Source organism: Eulemur rufifrons, chromosome 2, assembly GCF_041146395.1.
Source record: "Eulemur rufifrons isolate Redbay chromosome 2, OSU_ERuf_1, whole genome shotgun sequence".
In the NCBI taxonomy this organism is placed as follows: Eukaryota; Metazoa; Chordata; class Mammalia; order Primates; family Lemuridae; genus Eulemur; species Eulemur rufifrons.
The window spans coordinates 61,114,434-61,134,604 of NC_090984.1; the positions used below are offsets into that span (position 1 = coordinate 61,114,434).

The window sequence follows — 20,171 nt, forward strand, 5'->3', positions numbered from 1 at the left end:
TGGAGCCAGGGGTGCCTCTCAGTTTTGTCAGCTGTAAAATGGGAATGTCTACACCTCACAGTATTGTTGGGAGGATTAAAAGAGTCAGTGGAACAAAGCACTGAGAACAATGCCTGGCACTGAATAACCACTTAATGCACGTTAGCCATCATCACCTTTCCACTCCATCATGATACAGTAGACCCCGTAAGCCTACATTAATATATTACTGACTACAGTTTAAGAAGGAAATGAGCAATGTGAATAAAGTTTAGGACAGAAAGAAAATGGATTTAAAAATAACTCCCTCTAGGAAAGAGGCAGGGACCTGGGGTTCCAGGCACTTTTCTGGTGTCTAAATGCACAGGGACAGGAATGTCTTAGCCTTAAAAATGATTTTTGTGCCAGGCATGGTGGCTCACACCTGTAATCCCAGCACTTTGGGAGGGTTAGGTGGGAGGATTGCTTGGGAGTTCAAGACCAGCCTGAGCAATATAGCAAGACCTCCATCTCTACAAAAAAATTAGCCAGGCATGGTGGTGCATGCCTATAGTCCTAGCTACCCAGGAGGCTATGGCAGGAGGATCGCTTGAGCCCAGGGGTTTGAGGTTGCAGTTATGATCACACCATTGCACTCCAGCCTGGACAACAGCAAGAAACCCTATCCCCAAAGGGAGAAAAAAAGAAAGGTTTTTGTCAATTAGAATAAATTTGGGCTGCATGTCTTTTAGTTCCAGATAAATGATAAAATATAGTTAACACATTTTAATTAATCTTTTTGTTTTAAAATAAATCACAGATACAGAAAACCACATAAAACAAAGATATACCTTAATAAACTATTATAAAGTGAACACCTTTGAAACCCCACCCAGGGAAAAAAAATAGAACTTTTTGCCAGATACCAACCCCATCCTCCATGTTGACCATCTCTATGACAGCCCCTCCCTCCTGCTATAAGTGGATAATATGGTAATAATCACTTCCGTGCATTTTTATAGTATGATCACCCAAATGTGGATCCTTAGACACTATAGTTTAGCCTTACCTATTTTTAAAAAGTTCATGTCTTTTATGTTTTTATCAGTTTGTAGGTTCCCTCTCTGTTCCTTTCTTTTCCTTCAATTTAGTCATTGAAAAATCCAGACCTAGATGTTCAATGCCTAGATTCATTAATTCACTAGGGATTGCAAAACAGCCATATTTGAGTTGTCAGAATATACAGTCAGAATATTTTTATAAAGACACTTCTCTTTATCTTCTCTTTCATTACTCTGTGGTATAGTTTATATAGGAAAAGCAATAAAACTGCTTAATTCTTTTCCTTTATTCTCCACTTTCAAAATAATTATTTGGTTTCCTATCATCCTTCAAAAAGTAACCAATTAGGTACACACACACAATTATGAACTCATAGATTTAAACATACTTAGTGTTTATTAAATTATCCTTATTAGCGCTCAAATTGTTCCATCTTTGGCTATGGGAGCTAGGCCAAAAAGAGCTGAGTCCTTTTGACATGAGAATTTCTGCTTGCTTCCTCACTATCTGGTAGGGTAAGTTGTTTCCATGCTCATCTTGTTTATTTTTTGCCCCAAACCTGGCATCAGCCATTTCTCCAAGAAGCTTTGGTTTCTTTCAGTATTTTAAGACCATAATCTTGGTGCTAGGAGTGTTCATTGCTCCTGGAAAAGGTCATTGTTTCTACACCTTTTCGATGGATAGAGACACGAAGATAAAATTTCATGAGTTTATATTATGTTTTATTCAAATCAGGGCTAAAGGGTTTTTACTTCTGTATTACCTCTGTAACTCCTACCCTCCACACATACAAAAACAATCTGGGTTTTTTTTTCCTCCTTCCATCCCTTCCTCAAAAATCTGATTTTTTTTTTTAAACAAAAGGTCTCACATATTTATTACTGAACCAGCTTATTAGTACAGAGCATATAAACAAAGAGAAAAATCACTTTTCCCAATGAAATGTGTCTGTCCAGATATTAGTGACATGTCCAACTTGATACGGTAAGATGATAGTGACCTTGATACAGCATAAATATGCGTGCCATTATATCATGTGCAATCTTTATAGACCCAGCTTGGTTCTTCTCCAATGTCTCCTCTTGGAATTGTACCTGATTTTATTGCCAGTCTTCATACGAATCCATTGGGGAATGGGACGATTTTGCTTCTGCTTCTTGGCCAGAAACCTCTTGATTCTGAAAGTCTTGTGAGAAGACATGGCGAGGGAGACTCAACGGGACCAGAAATCTGATTCTTAAGTACACAAAACATGAGAGTGTTAGAATATTCCACAATTACTCAATTGCTTTCTAGTCAACACATTTTAAGTCCCTATATAAACTAACACACTCCTCCCCTTCCATCTGCACAGAGGATGCTACAAGAAGACCATGTATAAACACATGTATGGGCATCAGTCACTTCAGAAGGCTGAACTGTCCCAGGAGCTCTGTGCCATCAACAGGCCCGGGGTTGGGGTTGGAGAGACACAGACAGGGTTAGCTAGAGAATGAAAACTTTGCTTTCCTTCTCTTCTCTCCAGCCCAGCCCGCCCCCTAGTGGAGATGCTAGAGAGCAGGAAACAGGCCAAAGCAGATCAGACAGGAAGTCAACTAGTTGACATTTACTTAGCAATGACCAGAAACAGTCCTAAAATGGTGCTGAAGGTAGAAAACCTCTCTGTGGCTTTAAGTGACTTTAAGTGTAGCTAGGGAGAGCAGAGACTGCCCAAATGAAAAGCACTTTACAAACTGTAACCAAGCAACATGCCAAATTTTAAAATCAAGAGAGGAAAGGCCAAATTGAGTGTATCAAAATGACTTAACTATATTTTTTAATACCATTTTATTTCTTTCAATAGAACATATAGTATACCCTAAGATATACATGCTCATATATATTTTGAAAGATATTACAGGTTACAAGTGACATAATCAAGTTCATAGGCTTAAACAAAAAATTAATTAATAGATCCAGTGATGAATCCTATAGCCTTTAGTATTTTTTTTTTCTTCTATTTTTAGCAGAGACAGGGTCTCACTCTTGCTCAGGCTGGTCTCGAACTCCTGACCTCAAGGTATCATCCTGCCTCAGCCTCCCAGAGTGCTAGGATTAGAAGTATGAGCCATTGTGTCCAGCCAAGTATTTGATTTGATATTAAGGAGAACTCATTTTGGTCATAAAACCTCAAATTTTTTTAACATTTGCCATGACTTTTAAATATTTTATTCAATAATGTACAAGTTCCATATTATGAATTAACAAGACTTTATTCAGGTGTAAACTAGATTTGTAAGGAGAAAAGGAAAGAGATAACCAAAAAATGAATTATTAAGGAGATGAGTTGAACAGAAGTTTTGTTTATTCTGGTTTGTTTATTCTGGACCTCAGGTGCTGGATATGATTGTATTACTCATAATCCTTTGTTCATGCTATACCTTTGTCACTGGTTCATGCAAGGCTTTCTCCATTACTTGTTTATTGATGTAAGGAACCTGAGTATTTTTATACCTTTTTTATGCAAAACTGAAACCATACTGTTTTTGTATATACCACATGTCAGCAGAAGCACTGAGTACCACTTTTTAAAACACTTAACAATGTAACCTGCACAATTTCCCATAGTATAAAAAGAACAGGACATCATTTTAATGGCTACCTGGTATCTGTGTCTGCACTATATGGACCATAATTTATTTAACCAATCCTATATTATAGTATAGTTGGATCTATTTTGTTTCCAGTGTCCACTATTATCAATAATTGCTATGTATAACATAAATCCTTATACAGATCTGGGCTAGATTCCTGGAAGTGGTACCACTGGCTCAAAGGGCAAGGCTGTGAGGAAAGGAGTCTGGTAGACAGCTTCCATCAGATAAGAAGTTCTCCTGGGGAGGTACAGAGGTGAAAATAAACAAAGCATGTATGGGCATATTTGCTTGGCAGAAGTATAAGAAAATGAGGTTACTGAAAAACAGACAACCAGGTGTGGAAGTCTGTTTTTGAAAGAATGAGCAATAGTGAGCCACTTGTGGGTTCTTAGGCACTAAATCCTGTTAGAGGAGGATCATTCAGCAGATCAACTAGGGGGGAGAGGCATGAAGTAATGAAAATCTGATTTGGAGTAATAATGAATGTGAAAACAACCTAGCAGTTTAGGAGACCAAGGAAGGAGGATTGCTTGAGGCCAGGAGTTGGAGACCAGCCTGGGCAACACAGTGAGACCCTTCTCTACAAATTAAAAAAAAAATTAGCTGGGAGTGGTGGGGCTGGCCTGTAATCCTAGCTACTTGGGAGACTGAAGCAAGATCACTTGAGCCCAGGAGTTCAAGGTTACAGTGAGCTATGATCACACCACTGCTCTCCATCTTGGCAACAGAGATCCTGTCTCAAAAAAAAAAAAAAGAAAAAAGAAAAGAAAAGAACCTCAAATAATCAGCTATAGGACTTGAATTAAATTTAAAGGGCAAAGAGGTGGGAAAGATCATTTTAAAAAAATGATTCCAGGCCGGGCGCGGTGGCTCACGCCTGTAATCCTAGCACTCTGGGAGGCCGAGGCGGGTGGATCGCTCAAAGTCAGGAGTTCGAGACCAGCCTGAGCAAGAGTGAGACCCCCGTCTCTACTAAAAATAGACAGAAATTATATGGACAACTAAAATATATATATACAAAAAAATTAGCCAGGCATGGTGGCACATGCCTGTAGTCCCAGCTACTCGGGAGGCTAAGGCAGTAGGATCACTTAAGCCCAGGAGTTTGAGGTTGCTATGAGCTAGACTGACGCCACGGCACTCACTCTAGCCCGGGCAACAGAGTGAGACTCTGTCTCAAAAAAAAAAAAAAAAAAAAAAAATGATTCCAGATTTTCCCAGCTGGATAACCCACAAACCACCAAATCCTAAAGTCTCAATAAGGCACAGATAGTAAGCAATCTGGCAATACGGGATGGGCAACCAGCAGACTACTTACATAATTAGCAGAGCCCAGTGCAAAATGAAAATACCAGGTGCTTGCTTTAAAATTAAGAATTTTGTAGCCAGGCCCTCTGAGAGTTTAGTACCCTGATTATTTTTAGTGCCTAAAATAATGTAAAATTTGACTTGGCCCTTGTTTGCTTGCATATGTTAACCACTTACTTTCTGCCCAGCACCCCCTTGTTCTCACAGTAATTATTAACTGATGTACTGTTTCTTTGTCAAGCAAAAAGATACTCCAGGGTCAGGAGGACAATCTATGAGTTTGTTTTACAGAAGGAATAAATGCCCTCAAAAAAAGCTGCTACTAGCTGCTGACGACCAGAGTCTGGTTACTTAAACAAGCTGTTTTCTGAAACTGAAAACAAGGGACGTCCCCCTTTGGTTCCCTAAAACGCACCCTCCCTTACTACCTAGCCGCATAAAAGCTCCCTACTTCATTTTTTTGATAAGATGGATCTAACAGATTTTGATCTCCTATCTTTTCCGTTTGGCCAAATCAAACCTTTCTCTATCTCCAAGCATCAGTGTCACAGTGTTTTGCTTTAGCTGCAAAAGCCCGAATTTGGAGTTCTACAATTCCAAGACGGTGACAGAACACTACACCAAGCATGCGGCCCTTCTAAGCGCAGAGCCCACGAAGCCGCCCCAATGGTCTAGAGACCAAGAGACGTCACCCGAAGAACTGGTCACACCCTCGCCCTCACTGGGAGAATGAACCCCAGGGGGGCCCAGGGGAAGTAAGGGCGCTCGCTCCTCTCCCTGCCCTCAAGGGGCTCAGGGCGGAGGGAAGCTCACAGCCCTTTTAAGGGAGTGTTACACTGTGGGTGCTGAAGTTCAGCTTCGACCTGGGGCTTTTGAGCCCGGCACAAGCAAGGTCACTCGACCCACACGCCTTCCCACCCTGCATGGACAAGGATCCCGAGACGTGACAAGTCCCGGCCTTGAACTCAGCCAGTTACTCATAAACCCGCAGGAAGGGGTAGGAGGTGGGGCGCGTGCACGCCTTGGAGCCACCGCCCGGAGCAGAGAGGCACGCAGCGCACATAGGGCCCAGGAAAGCTTTGCATATCCGGGAGGGCCAAGTGAGCGTCTGAGGGGACTGACGGAACCGGAAAGGCTCTACGAGGCAGCCGCGCGTGCTAGGGAGCGTCTGCAAAGAGCGAGGAGGGAAGCCAGGTATCGTGTGAAAAGTTGCCAGAGGGGGTAAGGGGAGGTATAGAAAGGACCGACCCCACAAGAACTAGACTTCCAAAACTAAACCCGGAAGGAAGGTTTGGAGGCCTGTGTCCCCATCTGTGACACTGGACACCGGTTAGGGCAGGACAGCCTAGAGCAGCAGCCAGCGAAAAGAGAACAGCTCCAGCTGGGCGGGAGGGGAGGGGTGTTGGGGGAGAAAGAAGAGGCCCATAGGCGTTGTCTGAAAAGCGCGAAGCCAAAGGATCATTAGGGACCGACGGTAAATTGTATCCCTTGCTAAAATACCTCTCAGTAGCGAACTACCAACCGTTTCTTTTGTTAACCCCACCTCTCAGCCATGATGTCTAGTTCTCTTGTCTGTGACCCAGGAAGCTGCCAGTCACCTTTTACTCCTCCCCACCTAGAGTGAACGGCCCTCCACGGGCGCGCACTTCCTCCTCCCCTGATACCCCTCACACACTTTCTCCCGCCTACCAATCAATCACAGCGTGCCGCCGTCCAGTTGGCGGGCCAAGGGGGCAGGACTGTCAGCAGCGTCGTGTGACGTCCGCAGCCTGCCGGCCGGGAAGCCGGGAAGTGCGTGACGAAAGAGGCGCGTGACGGAGGAGCGGTTGGCTGACGCTGTGGCGGCAGTCGGTGTAGACAGGGCCTCGCGCCGCTGCGGGTCCTGCGAGCGCTCCTGGCTGGTGGGTGGTCTCGAGTGGGGCGGTAACCGCCGGCTTCAGTGGGAGGTGCTTCTCGGCTTCCGACCCCCGTTGGCGTACACACCCCCGGCACACCACGTGGGCGTGAGGCGAGGAGGGAGGGGGTGTTAGGTCGAATTCTAACCTCATTGGCTGTCGTTGCTGCCGGCTTTCGAAAAGGAACGCTCTGATTGGTTAGGAAGGGGGGTGTTGGGGTGTCTTTGAGTCCTAAGGTTTCTGATTGGCTAGATGAGATAAGCTAGTGAAGCGCTCTCTTCCGCGAGGGGGTTTGATTGGTCAGCCAAGGAGGTTACCTGGGAGTCCAACACCTCCCCACACCTCTCCCGCTCCCCTGTCCAGGGACTTTGATAGGTGAGTTTTGGGTAGAAAACTGAGACATTCCTCATCTAAGAATTATCATTGGTGAGCTAGGGTAGCGCCTTAGGCTTCACTCTGCTTTCTTTGCTTCACAGGATTGGGGAAGGTTTGTGTTCCCAAAGCCTTGGGAGTTGTCATAGGCTAAGAAAAGGGATCTCAGTCCCTAGGAAGTGTAACCCTCCTAGAGATAGCTACTGCCTTATTTCAGGAGAGCCTGATATTCCTAGAGCAGGTTTTGCTTTCGCCAAACCCAAGGAGGTGATAGGAGGAGCCCCTGCACAGGACCTAAGGATGCTGTGACCAGAAGATGGGATCACGGAACAGCAGCAGCGCAGGATCCGGGTCCGGAGACCCCTCTGAAGGCCTGTCCCGAAGAGGGGCTGGCCTGCATCGGAGTGAAGAAGAGGAAGAGGAGGATGAAGATGTGGATCTGGCCCAGGTACTGGCCTATCTCCTCCGCAGGTAACTTACTCTCTGGTGTGACCCCACCAGGTGCCACCACAGTCCCTTCCCTCCAGGCAGAAAAGTTACAGAGGATAGAGAATGGAATTAGCCTGAAAGAACTGTTCTGTTTGAGCAGAGCATGCTGGGCACCCATGGCACTCAGCTCCATAGCCAGTAACAGTCTTCTTGCCTAGGGAGGGTCACCAAGAGGACCCACTCTTGTGTTTGAGGGGCTCCTCTCTGGCCACAACTACACAAATGTAATCTATTTTCCAAGTAAGTTTAAAAAAAAAGGATGACGGGCCAGGAGGAAGTGATGTGAAGGGGTGAAGAGTAGGGGAGGAGGGTGTTGAACTTTAGTAAAGCCGTTGACATGTGATATGAGGCCACATCGATTTACTTGAAAAACAAGTTTAAATTGACCCAACTCTAACCTGTTCTTGAGGAAAGAATGCCCTGAAGGGAGTGACCACCAGAAATTGGCTGGAAAAGGGTACAGCTGGCTTTGTTTCTTTGTTATGGCTCCTCGGGGAGAAGATGAGCTTGGGAGGTAAAGTTAGTAGGTCTGTCAACCTTCACAGAATGTTGGGGTTCTCCACTCTTTCTCTAAGAGTGAGAGTCAGTTTCCTACAGTGTCTTAGGAGACTGAAAATAATAGTCAAGGTCTAGTCAGCCTCAAACCTCAAAATGAGTACCACTTGATCTAAGAGCCAGATAGCTGTTACTCTGAATTTGGTGGTTCTGAGGAAAGGGGTCCCCTCCTTTATAATGGGGTGTCTCTCCACAGAGGCCAAGTGAGGTTGGTACAGGGAGGAGGTGCAGCAAATTTACAACTGATCCAGGCCCTCTCAGACTCAGAGGAAGAGCATGACAGTGCTTGGGATGGTCGTCTCGGGGATCGATACAACCCTCCTGGTAAGAGGCAGACCAAGACCCTAATGTCGGAAGACTTCCATTAGGAACCCTTTTTTTATTTTGGTGAAGAATGGTAGGTTAAATTGAAAGGTGTGATAATTCAGGGAATGAGCGTTTCCTTACAGCCCCAGTATATTCAGCCACATTGAGTGGGCTTGGGCACAGTTCCTCTAACTGTCCTCTGGGGCTGGAAGACCAAGGATGAAACTTCTTTTGTCCACTTCTACTTACAGTGGACGCAACCCCTGACACCCGGGAGCTGGAATGCAATGAGATCAAGACACAAGTGGAATTGGCCACAGGGCGGCTGGGGCTTAGGCAGGCAGCCCAGGAGCACAGCTTTCCTCGAATGCTGCACCAGGTAAGCCTCTCCACCTTCAGCCAGCCTGGCAGCAGGCCTGCCAAGGTGGCCAGTAGCTCTGCCAGCCCCAGAGAAAAAGGAAGCCTCCAGTGCTGGGGCTGGAGAGTTAGCCAGCCTGCATTGGAGGTCTGTGGATGGTGTCATTTCTGTAGCAAGAGCAATATCTTTGGAGGAGGGGGCTTGATGTGACTGAAGTGGCCCTCTGTTTCTGCTAGCAATATTCCCCAATCCCTTCCATTTAGAGAGAACGGGGTCTCTGCCACCGGGGAAGCTTCTCCCTCGGAGAACGGTCTCGAGTGATGTCTCAGTGAGTATGGGGCTTGGTGGAGAGACTCTTAGGGTCAGGTAGGCTTAACTCCTAAATTTGAAGGGGTGGTGTGAAAGGAGCCTCAGAGATACTAATGATAGGTTAAGTGGGGTTGAAATTTTTTTTTTTAATTAATTAATTAATTTATTTTTTTGAGACAGAGTCTTGCTCTGTTGCCCAGGCTAGAATGAGTGCCGTGGCGTCAGCCTAGCTCACAGCAACCTCAAACTCCTGGGCTTAAGCGATCCTTCTGCCTCAGCCTCCCCAGTAGCTGGGACTATAGGCATGTGCCACCATGCCTGGCTAATTTTTTTCTATATGTATTTTTAGTTGGCCAGATCATTTCTTTCTATTTTTAGTAGAGATGGGGTCTCGCTCTTGCTCAGGCTGGTCTCAAACTCCTGACCTTGAGCGATCCACCCGCCTCGGCCTCCCAGAGTGCTAGGATTACAGGCATGAGCCATCGCGCCCAGCCAGGGTTGAAATTTTTGAGAGTACATAAAGTGGAAAAGTATAGCAATTTAGAGGATGGTGGATTAGATGAAAGACAAGGGATTCTACGCAAAGCCAAAAGGGAAGACTACCCTGTACTGACATTTCAGCTCTGTTAGAATTCTGCTAATTGGGACACTCCTTGTCCTGAGCTTCCCTTACCCTCACTTTCCTTCTGCTTCCCAGCTTCTTGCCCAATGATCTGGGCTTCATTGATACCTACTCTCAGAAGGCTTTCTGCGGCATCTACAGCAAAGATGGCCAAATCTTCATGTCTGCTTGCCAAGGTACCAGACCCTGGTCCTATAAACTGCCTCTCCCTGGAACAAGGATGGTTTCCCTTGACTGAAGCTAGAAAGCCCCAGAGCCAGGGAGCTCAGACCTGGCTCAGGAATGCCTAGCCAGAGCATGTTTCCCATGATAAAAAGCAGAGGCCACAAATGCACCGAGTGAGAGAGGTCTGATCTAGAAGGATACAAAGCACGTGTTCCATAATTTTGCCTGATCTCTGCTTAAACAGACCAGACAATCCGACTGTATGACTGCCGGTATGGCCGCTTCCATAAATTCAAGAGCATTAAGGCCCGGGATGTAGGCTGGAGCGTCCTGGATGTGGCATTTACCCCTGATGGGAACCACTTCCTCTACTCCAGTTGGTCTGATTACAGTGAGTATGTACCAGATTTCTGTTGTTTCTCTAGCCTGGGGCCTGAGGTCTCCATGTGCCTGTCTCCTCTGATCCAGGACTCCATGGTTTGTCCTGGGAAAATCACTCCCAAGGTGTTCTAACGCCCTTGTCCTTTGTTCTGTCTCTTCCCTAGCTTCGCTTCCACTCTTCTTCACCCATCCCTGAAAGATTCTTGTTTCTCTTGCTTCCTTTAGTTCATATCTGCAATATCTACGGGGAGGGAGACACACACACTGCCCTGGACCTAAGGTACTGGCTTCCCTTTCTGATCAGATCATCAGAAACTTTTCGAGGAAGGCTCTACAGGAGCAAACCTCTTGGGCTGGAAGTCCTACTTAGAGGGAAAGTGTACTGGTAGAGGGAAAGTGTACTGGTTGCAAATATGTGGATTCCTGGGAGGGAACCATCCATCCTCTCAGCCAGAGGACAAGGGTCAAATAGTTGTTTGCAGGATTATTTCTGGGTTCTCACTGAGGTAACCCCCATTCTGGCACATGTTGGCAGAACTTCTTTTTTCCCTGAAGATGTGCCTTACAACACTTGTCAGAGTTTACGTAGATTAACAAAAGCTGAAGGGAAGTCCACTTAACCTGGCTCCTTCTTTGCTTTCTTCAGGCCGGATGAGCGTCGCTTTGCTGTCTTCTCCATTGCTGTCTCCTCAGATGGACGAGAAGTACTAGGAGGGTGAGTGTTTGTGGGGGATGTCTCCCTCAATTAATGAGTGGGGGGGTCTTCCCAGAGATCAACTCTGCTATTTCAGAGAGTACACTGGCTGCTGTGGAAAACAACCAGCCCTTCTCCAGGGTCAAAGTTTACAAGTTGCTTCACCTCTTGCTCTCCATTTCTCCAGCACAAGATGGGAGGTCACAAGCCTCTTTGAAAACATAGTTAACTCTTCCTCCATTTCCTGTGTAAGAGCAGACAAGGGATTGCCCCTCAGCAGGATTTATCAGTGGGACTCTCTGGAGCATATATAACATTAGCCCTCTCAGTCCTAGCTCCAGGACCTCCTTATCGCTTCCTTTTCAGGGCCAACGATGGCTGCCTGTATGTCTTTGATCGAGAACAGAACCGGCGCACTCTTCAGGTATTGCTCCTGAGACTTAGAGCCTCTGCCTCCTGGTCTTTGGCCTATGTTAAGACCTGGAAAGAGGTCTTAAGTATCCTGGCCTCCTCCTCCCCTAGATTGAGTCCCATGAGGATGATGTGAATGCAGTGGCCTTTGCTGATATAAGCTCCCAAATCCTGTTCTCTGGGGGCGATGATGCCATCTGCAAAGTGTGGGACCGACGCACCATGCGGGAGGATGACCCCAAGCCCGTGGGTGCACTGGCTGGACACCAGGACGGCATCACCTTCATTGACAGCAAGGTGGGCAGGGAGGCAGGACTACACAGCCAGGCTACTAAGGTTCTGGTTGTTCAAGAGAGCATGAAAGTGGACTGGTGTGGGAACTTGACAGGCTCCTTCTTAGCCAGGGTTTGCAAGAGCTGGAGTTTAGAGAAGGAGCTTAAGCCAGCAAACATGAATTCCATCTGTACCCACTACTCCTTAAGGAGCGGGGCAGGGCTTTCTGTATAAGAAAAGTGGAAGATTTTCTTTCTTTCTTTTTTTTTTTGGAGACAGAGTCTTGCTCTGTCGCCCAGGCTAGAGTGCTGTGGCATCAGCCTAGCTCACAGCAACCACAGCAACCTGGGCTCAAGCAATCCTCCTGCCTCAGCCTCCCAAGTGGCTGGGACTACAGGCGCTCGCCACCACACCTAGCTAATTTTTTCTATTTTGAGTAGAGATGGGGTCTCACTCTTGCTCAGCCTGGTCTCAAACTCCTGACCTCAATCAATCCTCCCACCTCTGGCCTTCCAGAATGCTCAGATTACAGGCGTGAGCCACCACGCCCAGCAGGAAGATTTTCCAATCCAGGATAAGATAGGAGATCCAGCTAGGTCCCTGGGCAAAGGAAGGAAAACCTAGCCAGGTGGTAGGATCTGAGGCAGACATTGAAAGTGAGCTCTTTCAGACAAGGAAGTGTCGTGGAAAAAAAAGAAAAAAAAAAAAAGAAAGTGAGCTCACCTTTATGAAGAAAGAGGCAAGCAAAGTCAGAGGACCGGACTTCTTCCCCTCAACTAGAGGGGGCACTAGATTGACAGGCACTGACATTTGCAGCCTCTGATGCTTCAATATCCATTTTTGGTTTCACAGGGTGATGCCCGGTATCTCATCTCCAACTCCAAAGACCAGACCATCAAGCTCTGGGATATCCGACGCTTTTCCAGCCGGGAAGGCATGGAAGCCTCACGCCAGGCTGCCACGCAGCAAAACTGGGACTATCGCTGGCAGCAAGTGCCCAAAAAAGGTGAGAGTGGAAGTAGAACTGAGATCTGAAGAGTTAAGAGTCAGAGGTGGTAGTTATTAATAAAATACTTAACCACTGGTAAGGCCTGGCATAGGCACAGTGGATTTGTCTGGAGCCCGCCCCCATGGCACCCTTTATCAGGCGTTAACTCTTTATTTGCTGAACCATGGGGATGGCCAGGGGTTCCCAGGGTTGGGGCCTGGGGTCACTTAGAATCAACCAATACAAAAGCATTTCTGTATCATAATAACCAGCAGGGCCATATTGGTGACTGTTAACTTCTAGGTGGGGAAAGAGGGACCAGTTGAAGGTTGGAAAGGCAATTGCCTCTGGACATCGATCTTTGCTAAAGACTGGTAGTGCAAGGCAGACACCCTAACCTAGAGCTCTCCTTCCTTCCCTACCCAGCGTGGCGGAAGCTGAAGCTCCCAGGGGACAGCTCCTTGATGACCTACCGGGGCCACGGAGTGCTGCACACCCTCATCCGCTGCCGATTCTCCCCGACTCATAGCACAGGCCAGCAGTTCATCTACAGTGGCTGCTCCACCGGCAAAGTGGTTGGTAAGGATTGCGTCAGAACAGGGGCCTTGGGAAGTGCAGGAATGTTTCTGTAGCATTCCACCTGTAACCACCAGTGACCACCTTAAAAAGCCCAGTGACCACAAGTAAAATTTAATTTAGCTTGAAGTAGGGGAAGCTTAAACAGAAAAAGAGAAAACATTCAATTCATCAGCATTTTAAATTAAGAAAAGGAACATAGAATTCTTGTCGGTAAATAAAACAGATTACCAAAAATATAGTCGGTTCTGTTTTTTAGCCAGTCAAAGAAAGAAGTTGCAGATGAAAGGTAGGAGGGAATGGAGACAAAAAATGACACAAGAAGACAGCAGCAAATAGTAAAGGACATGCAAAGTAAAGCAGGAAGAATGCACAAAAAGAAACACAAGCACAGCTACAGAGATGAGGATCCTAAGGCAGTACTGTGCATAGGGAGACACTCAGACAGAGACCCGTGGCACAAAAGAGCACGATGAATCCTGTCCAGACAAGGAGCAGCATGGTCTTCACTTTGTGGTGCCTTCCATTGCTAAAAGCTTTAAAGCCACTGCATTTTCTTAACTGTAGGCCCTGTGAAATTTAGCTAAGGGTCAGAGATACCCACATTTCACTAGCCCATACCCTCAACCCAAGGTAGGGAAAGGGAACAGGGGAAAGAAACAGAAATAATAGAGGCCTCTGGTGTGGGCTTTGCTCCCACGGGAAAGTGGGAAGTTGCCTATGAGGCAGGTCACTGGTGCCACTCGGGGAAGGGAGGGATAGTTTGAAGGCCTGTGGCAGCCCCTCTCCACTCTGGCCTTTCCTGGGCAGTGTATGACCTCCTCAGTGGCCACATCGTGAAGAAGCTGACCAACCACAAGGCCTGTGTGCGTGACGTCAGTTGGCACCCCTTTGAAGAGAAGATTGTCAGCAGTTCGGTGAGGTTGCAAGGGGGTTGGGGGGCTGGCACGTGTCTGGGGCTTGGGCCTGGGAGGGGACAGCACCCCCTGACTGCTTGCCACCTTCTGCCCTGCAGTGGGACGGGAACCTGCGTCTGTGGCAGTACCGCCAGGCTGAATACTTCCAAGATGACATGCCAGAGTCCGAGGAATGTCCCAGTGCTCCCACCCCAGTGTCCCACTCCTCCACAGCCTTTTCCTCGCCCCAGTAGATCTGACCTCCAGTCCCACACAGGGTGAACCTCTTGATAAGCTCTCTGTCTCCTCCCTTTCTCCTTTCTGGGGAATGTTTGGAGGAATCACTGGCATTGGATGGGGCAAAACAGAACCCCAGCCTCTGAGTCCCAGCTGAGCCCTGGAAGATCCTCCCCTCAGGGTAGAGTGGTCTCCTCATATGCTCACACTCAGCCAGCTTGGGTCCCTATCTCTGGCCAGGGTCTGGCAAGACTGCCACTATCTGGGGTGTGGCCTCTGCCAGCAAGAGAACGGTCCTGAGTGTTTTTAATCATGTTTGAATGTTAGGTGTTGGCTCCTAGCGTAGACCTGTTAGCCAAGCCCACTGCCCAGGTCTTCATGTTGAGGATTAGACTGGCCAATCAGAGGGCCAGGTGTCCTGGCCTTTCTTCCTGAGGCCTTTGGGGAAGGACAGGATGAGTAAGGGTGTTTCCTCAGTACTCTCCTTGGGTGGGGATTATGTGTTCTCTCGTGTCTGGGTCTTTGGGGTAGGACAGGCTGTGGTGTGAGAGATGGGACTCTCCAGAACCTCCTTGAGGCCCCACACGGGGCAGGCCCTGCCTTCCCACAGGATCCTGTCATGCTGGAAGCCAGCAGTTTTAAGGAAGAAGGTTGAAGTAGGACTGCATCCTCTCACTGGCTTTGGCTCCCTCAATAAACTCTCTGTGGGAACCTGGCTCATCGTCTGTCTCTGTCTCCCTCTCTTTATCGTATCTGAGGTGTTTTATCCTCACACTTCAAGAAAGCACAGTTTCACCAAAGCCTTCGGGGGTGATGCTCCGCAGGAGAAAACACCCTTTTGACGCCCCAAGCTGAAGGGAAATACCAAAATCATTTATTAACTGAGCCTTACAATAGGCACCCCCTTGTCAACTTCAGAAACTTCCTGGCAAGTAGACATTGAGAGAGCAGGGGTAAACACATTTTCAGTAAGAGCCCTGTAATAGCCTGTCAGCTCTGCTCTGGGGCTGGCCCTGGATCTGGTCCAGTCTTCAGAAGAGGCAGCCCATGAACGCAGAGCCAGAGAGAACCTGGTAGGTGCTGACACCAGGCCCCATCAGGGCTCTTCATACTCAGAGCCTCATGCCCCAGAGCAAACCGATGGTCAGGAGAGAGCTGGGGCTCACATCCAGCTCTAACTAGAGCTTTCCCCGGAACATTTCATGCTCTCTAAGACCGTTTTCAAACCAGGGTACACACATCCAGGGGCGTTCACCGGCTTTCATAGCAAAGGGTAAAAGGGACCCTATTTCACAGCAAAGAAGATAGTTTTAAAAGCATAAACTGTCTAGATCCTTGGCCTCCATGTGTTCTCTTTCCGCAGATTGATCTGTCTAGTGTGGAGATGTCATGCCAGATCTGCCTTTCAGTCCCCCTCTGCCACTGCACCCCAGAGTTGCCACCCATCTCACCCAGAACCTATATTGCCTCCAGGGCACCAAATTAAGGGACATCTTCAAATCATTAGTATCCTCAGAGCCGGGTTAGATCAAGGCCCCACAGACCATCCATGCTTCTCAGTAAGAGATGTTTCCAATACAATTTTATGTTATCAAAATGTTTACATTTTTTACAAATTGAAGGTTTGTGGCAATCCTGTGTTTAGCAAGTCTATCAGTGCCATTGTAAAATGTTTGTTAAATAGGCATACCTCAGATATATTGTGAGTTCAGCTTGAGACCACTGCAATAAAGTGAATATCGAAATAAGGCAAGTAATTACAATTTTTTTAGTTTCTTAGTGCATATAAAAGTCATGTTTAAATTATATTATATGGCCAGGCACGACAGCTTATGCCTGTAATCCCAGCACTTTGGGAGGTTGAGGCGGGAGGATCTCATGAGGCTAGGAGTTCCAGACCAGCCTGGGCAACATTGCAAGACCTTACCCCTACAAAAAAAAATAATAATTAAAAAAAAAACTATGCTGTAGTCTGTTAATTATGCAATGGCATTATGTATACAAAACAATGTACATACCTGAATTTTAAAATACTATTTTGCTAAAAAATGCTAATGATCCTGTGAGCCTTCAGCATTGTATTCATAATCTTTTTGCTGGTGGAGGGACTTGCTTTGATGTTGTCGGCTGCTGACTAGTCGATCAGGGTGGTGGTTGCTAAAAGTTGGGGTGGCTGTGGCAATTTCTTCAAATAAGACAATGAAGTTTGCTGCATTGGTTGACTCTTCCTTTCACTAAATGCCATTTAATAGCATTTTACCCACAGTACAACTGTCTTTCAAAATTGGAGTCAGTCCTCTGGAATCCTGCTGCTGCTTTAACAACTAAGTTTATGTGATATTCTAAATCCTTTGTTGTTATTTCAACAAAGTTCATAGCATCTTCATCCCGAGTAGATTCCATCTCAAGAAACCACTTTCTTTGCTTGTCTGTAAGAAGCAACTTGTCACCTGTTGAAGTTTAATCATGATATTGCAGTAATTCAGTTACATCTTCAGGCTCCACTTCTAATTCTAGTTCTTTTGCTGTTTCCTCCACATCTGCAGTTTCTTCCTCCACTGAAGTCTTGAACCCCTCAAAGTCATCGATGAGGGCTGGAATGCACTTTTTTCAGACTCCTTTAATGTTGATATTTTGATCTCCTCCTATGAATCACAAGTGTTCTTAATGGCACCTAGAATGGCAAATCCTTTCCAGAAGTTTTTCTTTTTCTTTCTTTTTTTTCTTTTGAGACAGAGTCTTGCTCTGTTTCTCTTGGCCGAGCTAGAATGGTGTCATCATAGCTCTCTGCAACTTCAAACTCCTAGGTTCATGTGATCTTCCTGCCTCAGCCTCCTGAGTAGGTAGGACTATAGGCACATGCCACCACACTTAGCTAATTTGTTTTTATTTTTTGTAGAAATGAGGTCTCACTATGTTGCTCAGGCTGATCTGGAACTTCTGGCCTCAAATGATCCTACCACCTTGGCCTCCCAAAGTGCTAGGATTACAGGCATGAGCCACCAAGCCTGGCCTTCCAAGAGGTTTTCAGTTGACTTTTCCCAGACCCATCAGAGGAATGACTATGGCAGCTATAGCCTTGTGAAATGTATTTTTTAAATAATGAGATATGAAAATCAAAATTGTTCCTTGGGCTGGACGCAGTGGCACACACCTGTAATCCTAGCATTCTGGGAGGCCAAGGCAGGAGGACTGCTTGAGCTCAGGAAGTCGAGACCATCCTGAGCAAGAGTGAGATCCCATTTCTACCAAAAGGAGAAAAATCAGCCGGACATTGTGGCGCATGCCTGTAGTCCCAGCTACTCAGGAGGCTGAGGCAGGAGGATCTCTCTTTTTTTTTTTTTTTTTTTTGAGACAGAGTCTTGCTTTGTTGCCCGGGCTAGAGTGAGTGCCGTGGCATCAGTCTAGCTCACAGCAACCTCAAACTCCTGGGTTTAAGCGATCCTACCGCCTCAGCCTCCCAGGTAGCTGGGACTACAGACATGCGCCACCATGCCCGGCTAATTTTTTCTATATATATTTTAGTTGTCCATATAATTTCTTTCTATTTTTAGTAAAGACGGGGTCTCGCTCTTGCTCAGGCTGGTCTCGAACTCCTGACCTTGAGCGATCCACCCGCCTCGGCCTCCCAGAGTGCTAGGGTTACAGGCGTGAGCCACCGAGCCCGGCCAGGAGGATCTCTTAAGCCCAGGAATCTGAGGTTGCAGTGAGCTATGATGACGCCACTGTACTGTACCCAGGGCAACAGAGTAAGACTCTATCTCAACAACAACAACAGAAAACAAACAAACAAACAAAACCCAAGGAAACTGAGCACCTCTCCTGACAATTTTTTTAAAAATTAAAAAAAAATTAACAAATTTGCTCTTTGATCCATGGTCTGCAGTATGGATATTGTGTTAGCAGACAGAAAAACAATATACATCTCTTTGCATATCTCCATCAGAACTCTTGGGTGACCAGGTGCATTGTCAATGAGCAGTAATATTTTGAAAGAAACCTTTTTTGAGTAGTAGATCTCATAGTGAGCTTAAAATAATCAGTAAACCATGCTGTAAACAGATGGGCTGTCATCCAGGCTTTGTTGCTCCACTGATAGAGCACAGGCAGAGTAGATTTAGCATAATTCTTAAGGGTCCTAGGATTTTCAGGATGGTTAATGAGCATTGGGCTTCAACTTAAACTCACTAGCTGCATTAGCCCCTAACAGGAAAGTTAGCCTGTCCTTTGAAGATTTGAAGCCAGGCATGGACTACTCCTCTCTAGCTACAAAAATCTTAGATGGCATCTTCTTCTAATAGAAGGCTGTTACTTCTGCTTTGAAAATCGGTTCAGTGTAGTCATCTTCATCAGTTATCTTAGCTAGATCTTCTGGCTTGTTATGGCCTCTACATCAGCACTTGCTGCTTCACCTTGCACTTTTATGTTATGGAGACAGCTTTTTCCTTAAACCTGATGAATCAACCTCTTCTAGCTTCCAACTTTTCTTCTGCAGCTTTCTCACCTCTCTTAGGCTTTACAGAATTAAAGAGTTAGGGCTTTGCTCTGAATTAGGCTTTGGCTTAAGGGAATGTGGTGACTGATTTGATCTTCTGTCCAGACCACGGCAGTTTTCTCCATATCAGCAATGAGGCTGTTTTGCATTCTTATCATTTATGCGTTCACTGGAATAGCACTTTTAATTTCCTTCAAGAACTTTTCCTTTGCAGTCACAACTTGGCTAATTGTATGGTGCAAGAGGCCTAGCCTTTGGCCTATTTTAGCTTTCAACATGCCTTCCTTACTAAGCTTAATCATTTCTGGCTTTTGATTTAAAGTGAGAATGTGTGACTCTTCCTTTCACTTTGAACACTTAGAGGCCACTGCAGGGTAATTAATTGGCTTAACTTCAATATTGTTGTGTCTTAGGGAATGGGAACGGCTGAAGAGAGGGAGAGAGAGAAGAATAGTGGGGCAGTGGGGCAGTCAGAACACACACAACATTTATCAATTAAGTTCGCTATCTTATCTGGGCATGGTCATGGCACCCCCCCAAAAAAATTACAGTACTAACATCAAAGATTACTGATCACAGATCACCATAATAGTTATAATGATAATGAAAAAGTTTGAAATACTGTGAGAATATTCAAAATGTCACACAAAGGCTGGGTGCAGTGCTCACACCTGTAATCCTAGCACTCTGGGAGGCCAAGGCAGGAGGATTGCTTGAGCTCAGGAGTTCGAGACCAGCCTAAGCAAGAGCGAGACCCCATCTCTAATATAAACAGAAAGAAATTAGCCAAACAACTAAAAAAATAGAAAAAATTAGCCAGGCACAGTGGCGTGTACCTACAGTCCCAGCTACCTGGGAGGCTAAGGCAGGAGGATCACTTTAGCCCAGGAGTTAGAGGTTGCTGTGAGCTAGGCTGACGCCCCAGCACTCTAGCCCAGCCAAAAGAGTGAGACTCTGTCTCAAAAAAAAAAGAATGTCACACAAAAAGTGAGCACATGCTGTTGGAAAATGGCACCAATAAACTCGCTGGACACAGGATTGCCATAAACCTTCAATTCATAAAAAATGCAATTATCTGTGAAGTGCAATAAAGCAGTGAAGTGCAATAAAGCAAAGCACAATAAAATGAGGTTTCCCTGTATTAATAATTATTTTGTACTAACAATTATAATGAAAATTCAATCC

The 20,171-nt window shown here is 46.1% G+C and overlaps 2 protein-coding genes across 11 annotated transcripts; one reads left to right on the forward strand and one right to left on the reverse strand.

Moving 5' to 3' along the window:
• Positions 1-1,754: 1,754 nt before the first annotated feature.
• On the reverse strand, positions 1,755-6,864 carry LOC138394093 (large ribosomal subunit protein eL39). 4 transcript variants are annotated; one of them, XM_069485741.1, is made up of 2 exons: positions 6,654-6,864; positions 1,755-2,256 (listed from the first exon to the last, which is right to left on the reverse strand). In XM_069485741.1, the coding sequence occupies exon 2, from the start codon at positions 2,219-2,221 to the stop codon at positions 2,066-2,068; it is 156 nt and encodes a 51-aa protein (XP_069341842.1). In that variant the 5' UTR covers positions 2,222-2,256; positions 6,654-6,864; the 3' UTR covers positions 1,755-2,065. The 4 variants fall into 4 exon arrangements, with proteins under 4 accessions (XP_069341842.1, XP_069341825.1, XP_069341834.1 ...); XM_069485724.1 differs by having other exon boundaries at positions 6,508-6,864; XM_069485733.1 differs by having other exon boundaries at positions 6,487-6,864.
• Positions 5,954-15,207, forward strand: DCAF11 (DDB1 and CUL4 associated factor 11). 7 transcript variants are annotated; one of them, XM_069485679.1, is made up of 15 exons: positions 5,954-6,158; positions 7,449-7,702; positions 8,472-8,599; positions 8,833-8,960; positions 9,203-9,267; positions 9,946-10,046; positions 10,280-10,426; positions 10,642-10,696; positions 11,063-11,131; positions 11,477-11,534; positions 11,633-11,818; positions 12,647-12,800; positions 13,209-13,361; positions 14,169-14,275; positions 14,374-15,207. In XM_069485679.1, exons 2-15 carry the CDS (start codon positions 7,548-7,550, stop codon positions 14,506-14,508), a joined length of 1,641 nt encoding a protein of 546 aa, XP_069341780.1. In that variant the 5' UTR covers positions 5,954-6,158; positions 7,449-7,547; the 3' UTR covers positions 14,509-15,207. The 7 variants fall into 7 exon arrangements, with proteins under 7 accessions (XP_069341780.1, XP_069341786.1, XP_069341763.1 ...); XM_069485685.1 differs by having other exon boundaries at positions 7,468-7,702; XM_069485662.1 differs by having other exon boundaries at positions 7,473-7,702.
• Positions 15,208-20,171: the final 4,964 nt, after the last annotated feature.

What these genes read in the sequence shown, in the direction of transcription:
- LOC138394093 (XM_069485741.1), bottom strand. Translation starts at nt 2,221, where the DNA reads ATGTCTTCTCACAAGACTTTCAGAATCAAGAGGTTTCTGGCCAAGAAG.
- DCAF11 (XM_069485679.1), top strand. Translation starts at nt 7,548, where the DNA reads ATGGGATCACGGAACAGCAGCAGCGCAGGATCCGGGTCCGGAGACCCC. An exon ending in CGGTCTCGAGTGATGTCTCA is followed by an intron (nt 9,268 to 9,945) that starts GTGAGTATGGGG and finishes TCTGCTTCCCAG; the next exon opens with CTTCTTGCCCAATGATCTGG. An exon ending in CTTCATGTCTGCTTGCCAAG is followed by an intron (nt 10,047 to 10,279) that starts GTACCAGACCCT and finishes CTGCTTAAACAG; the next exon opens with ACCAGACAATCCGACTGTAT.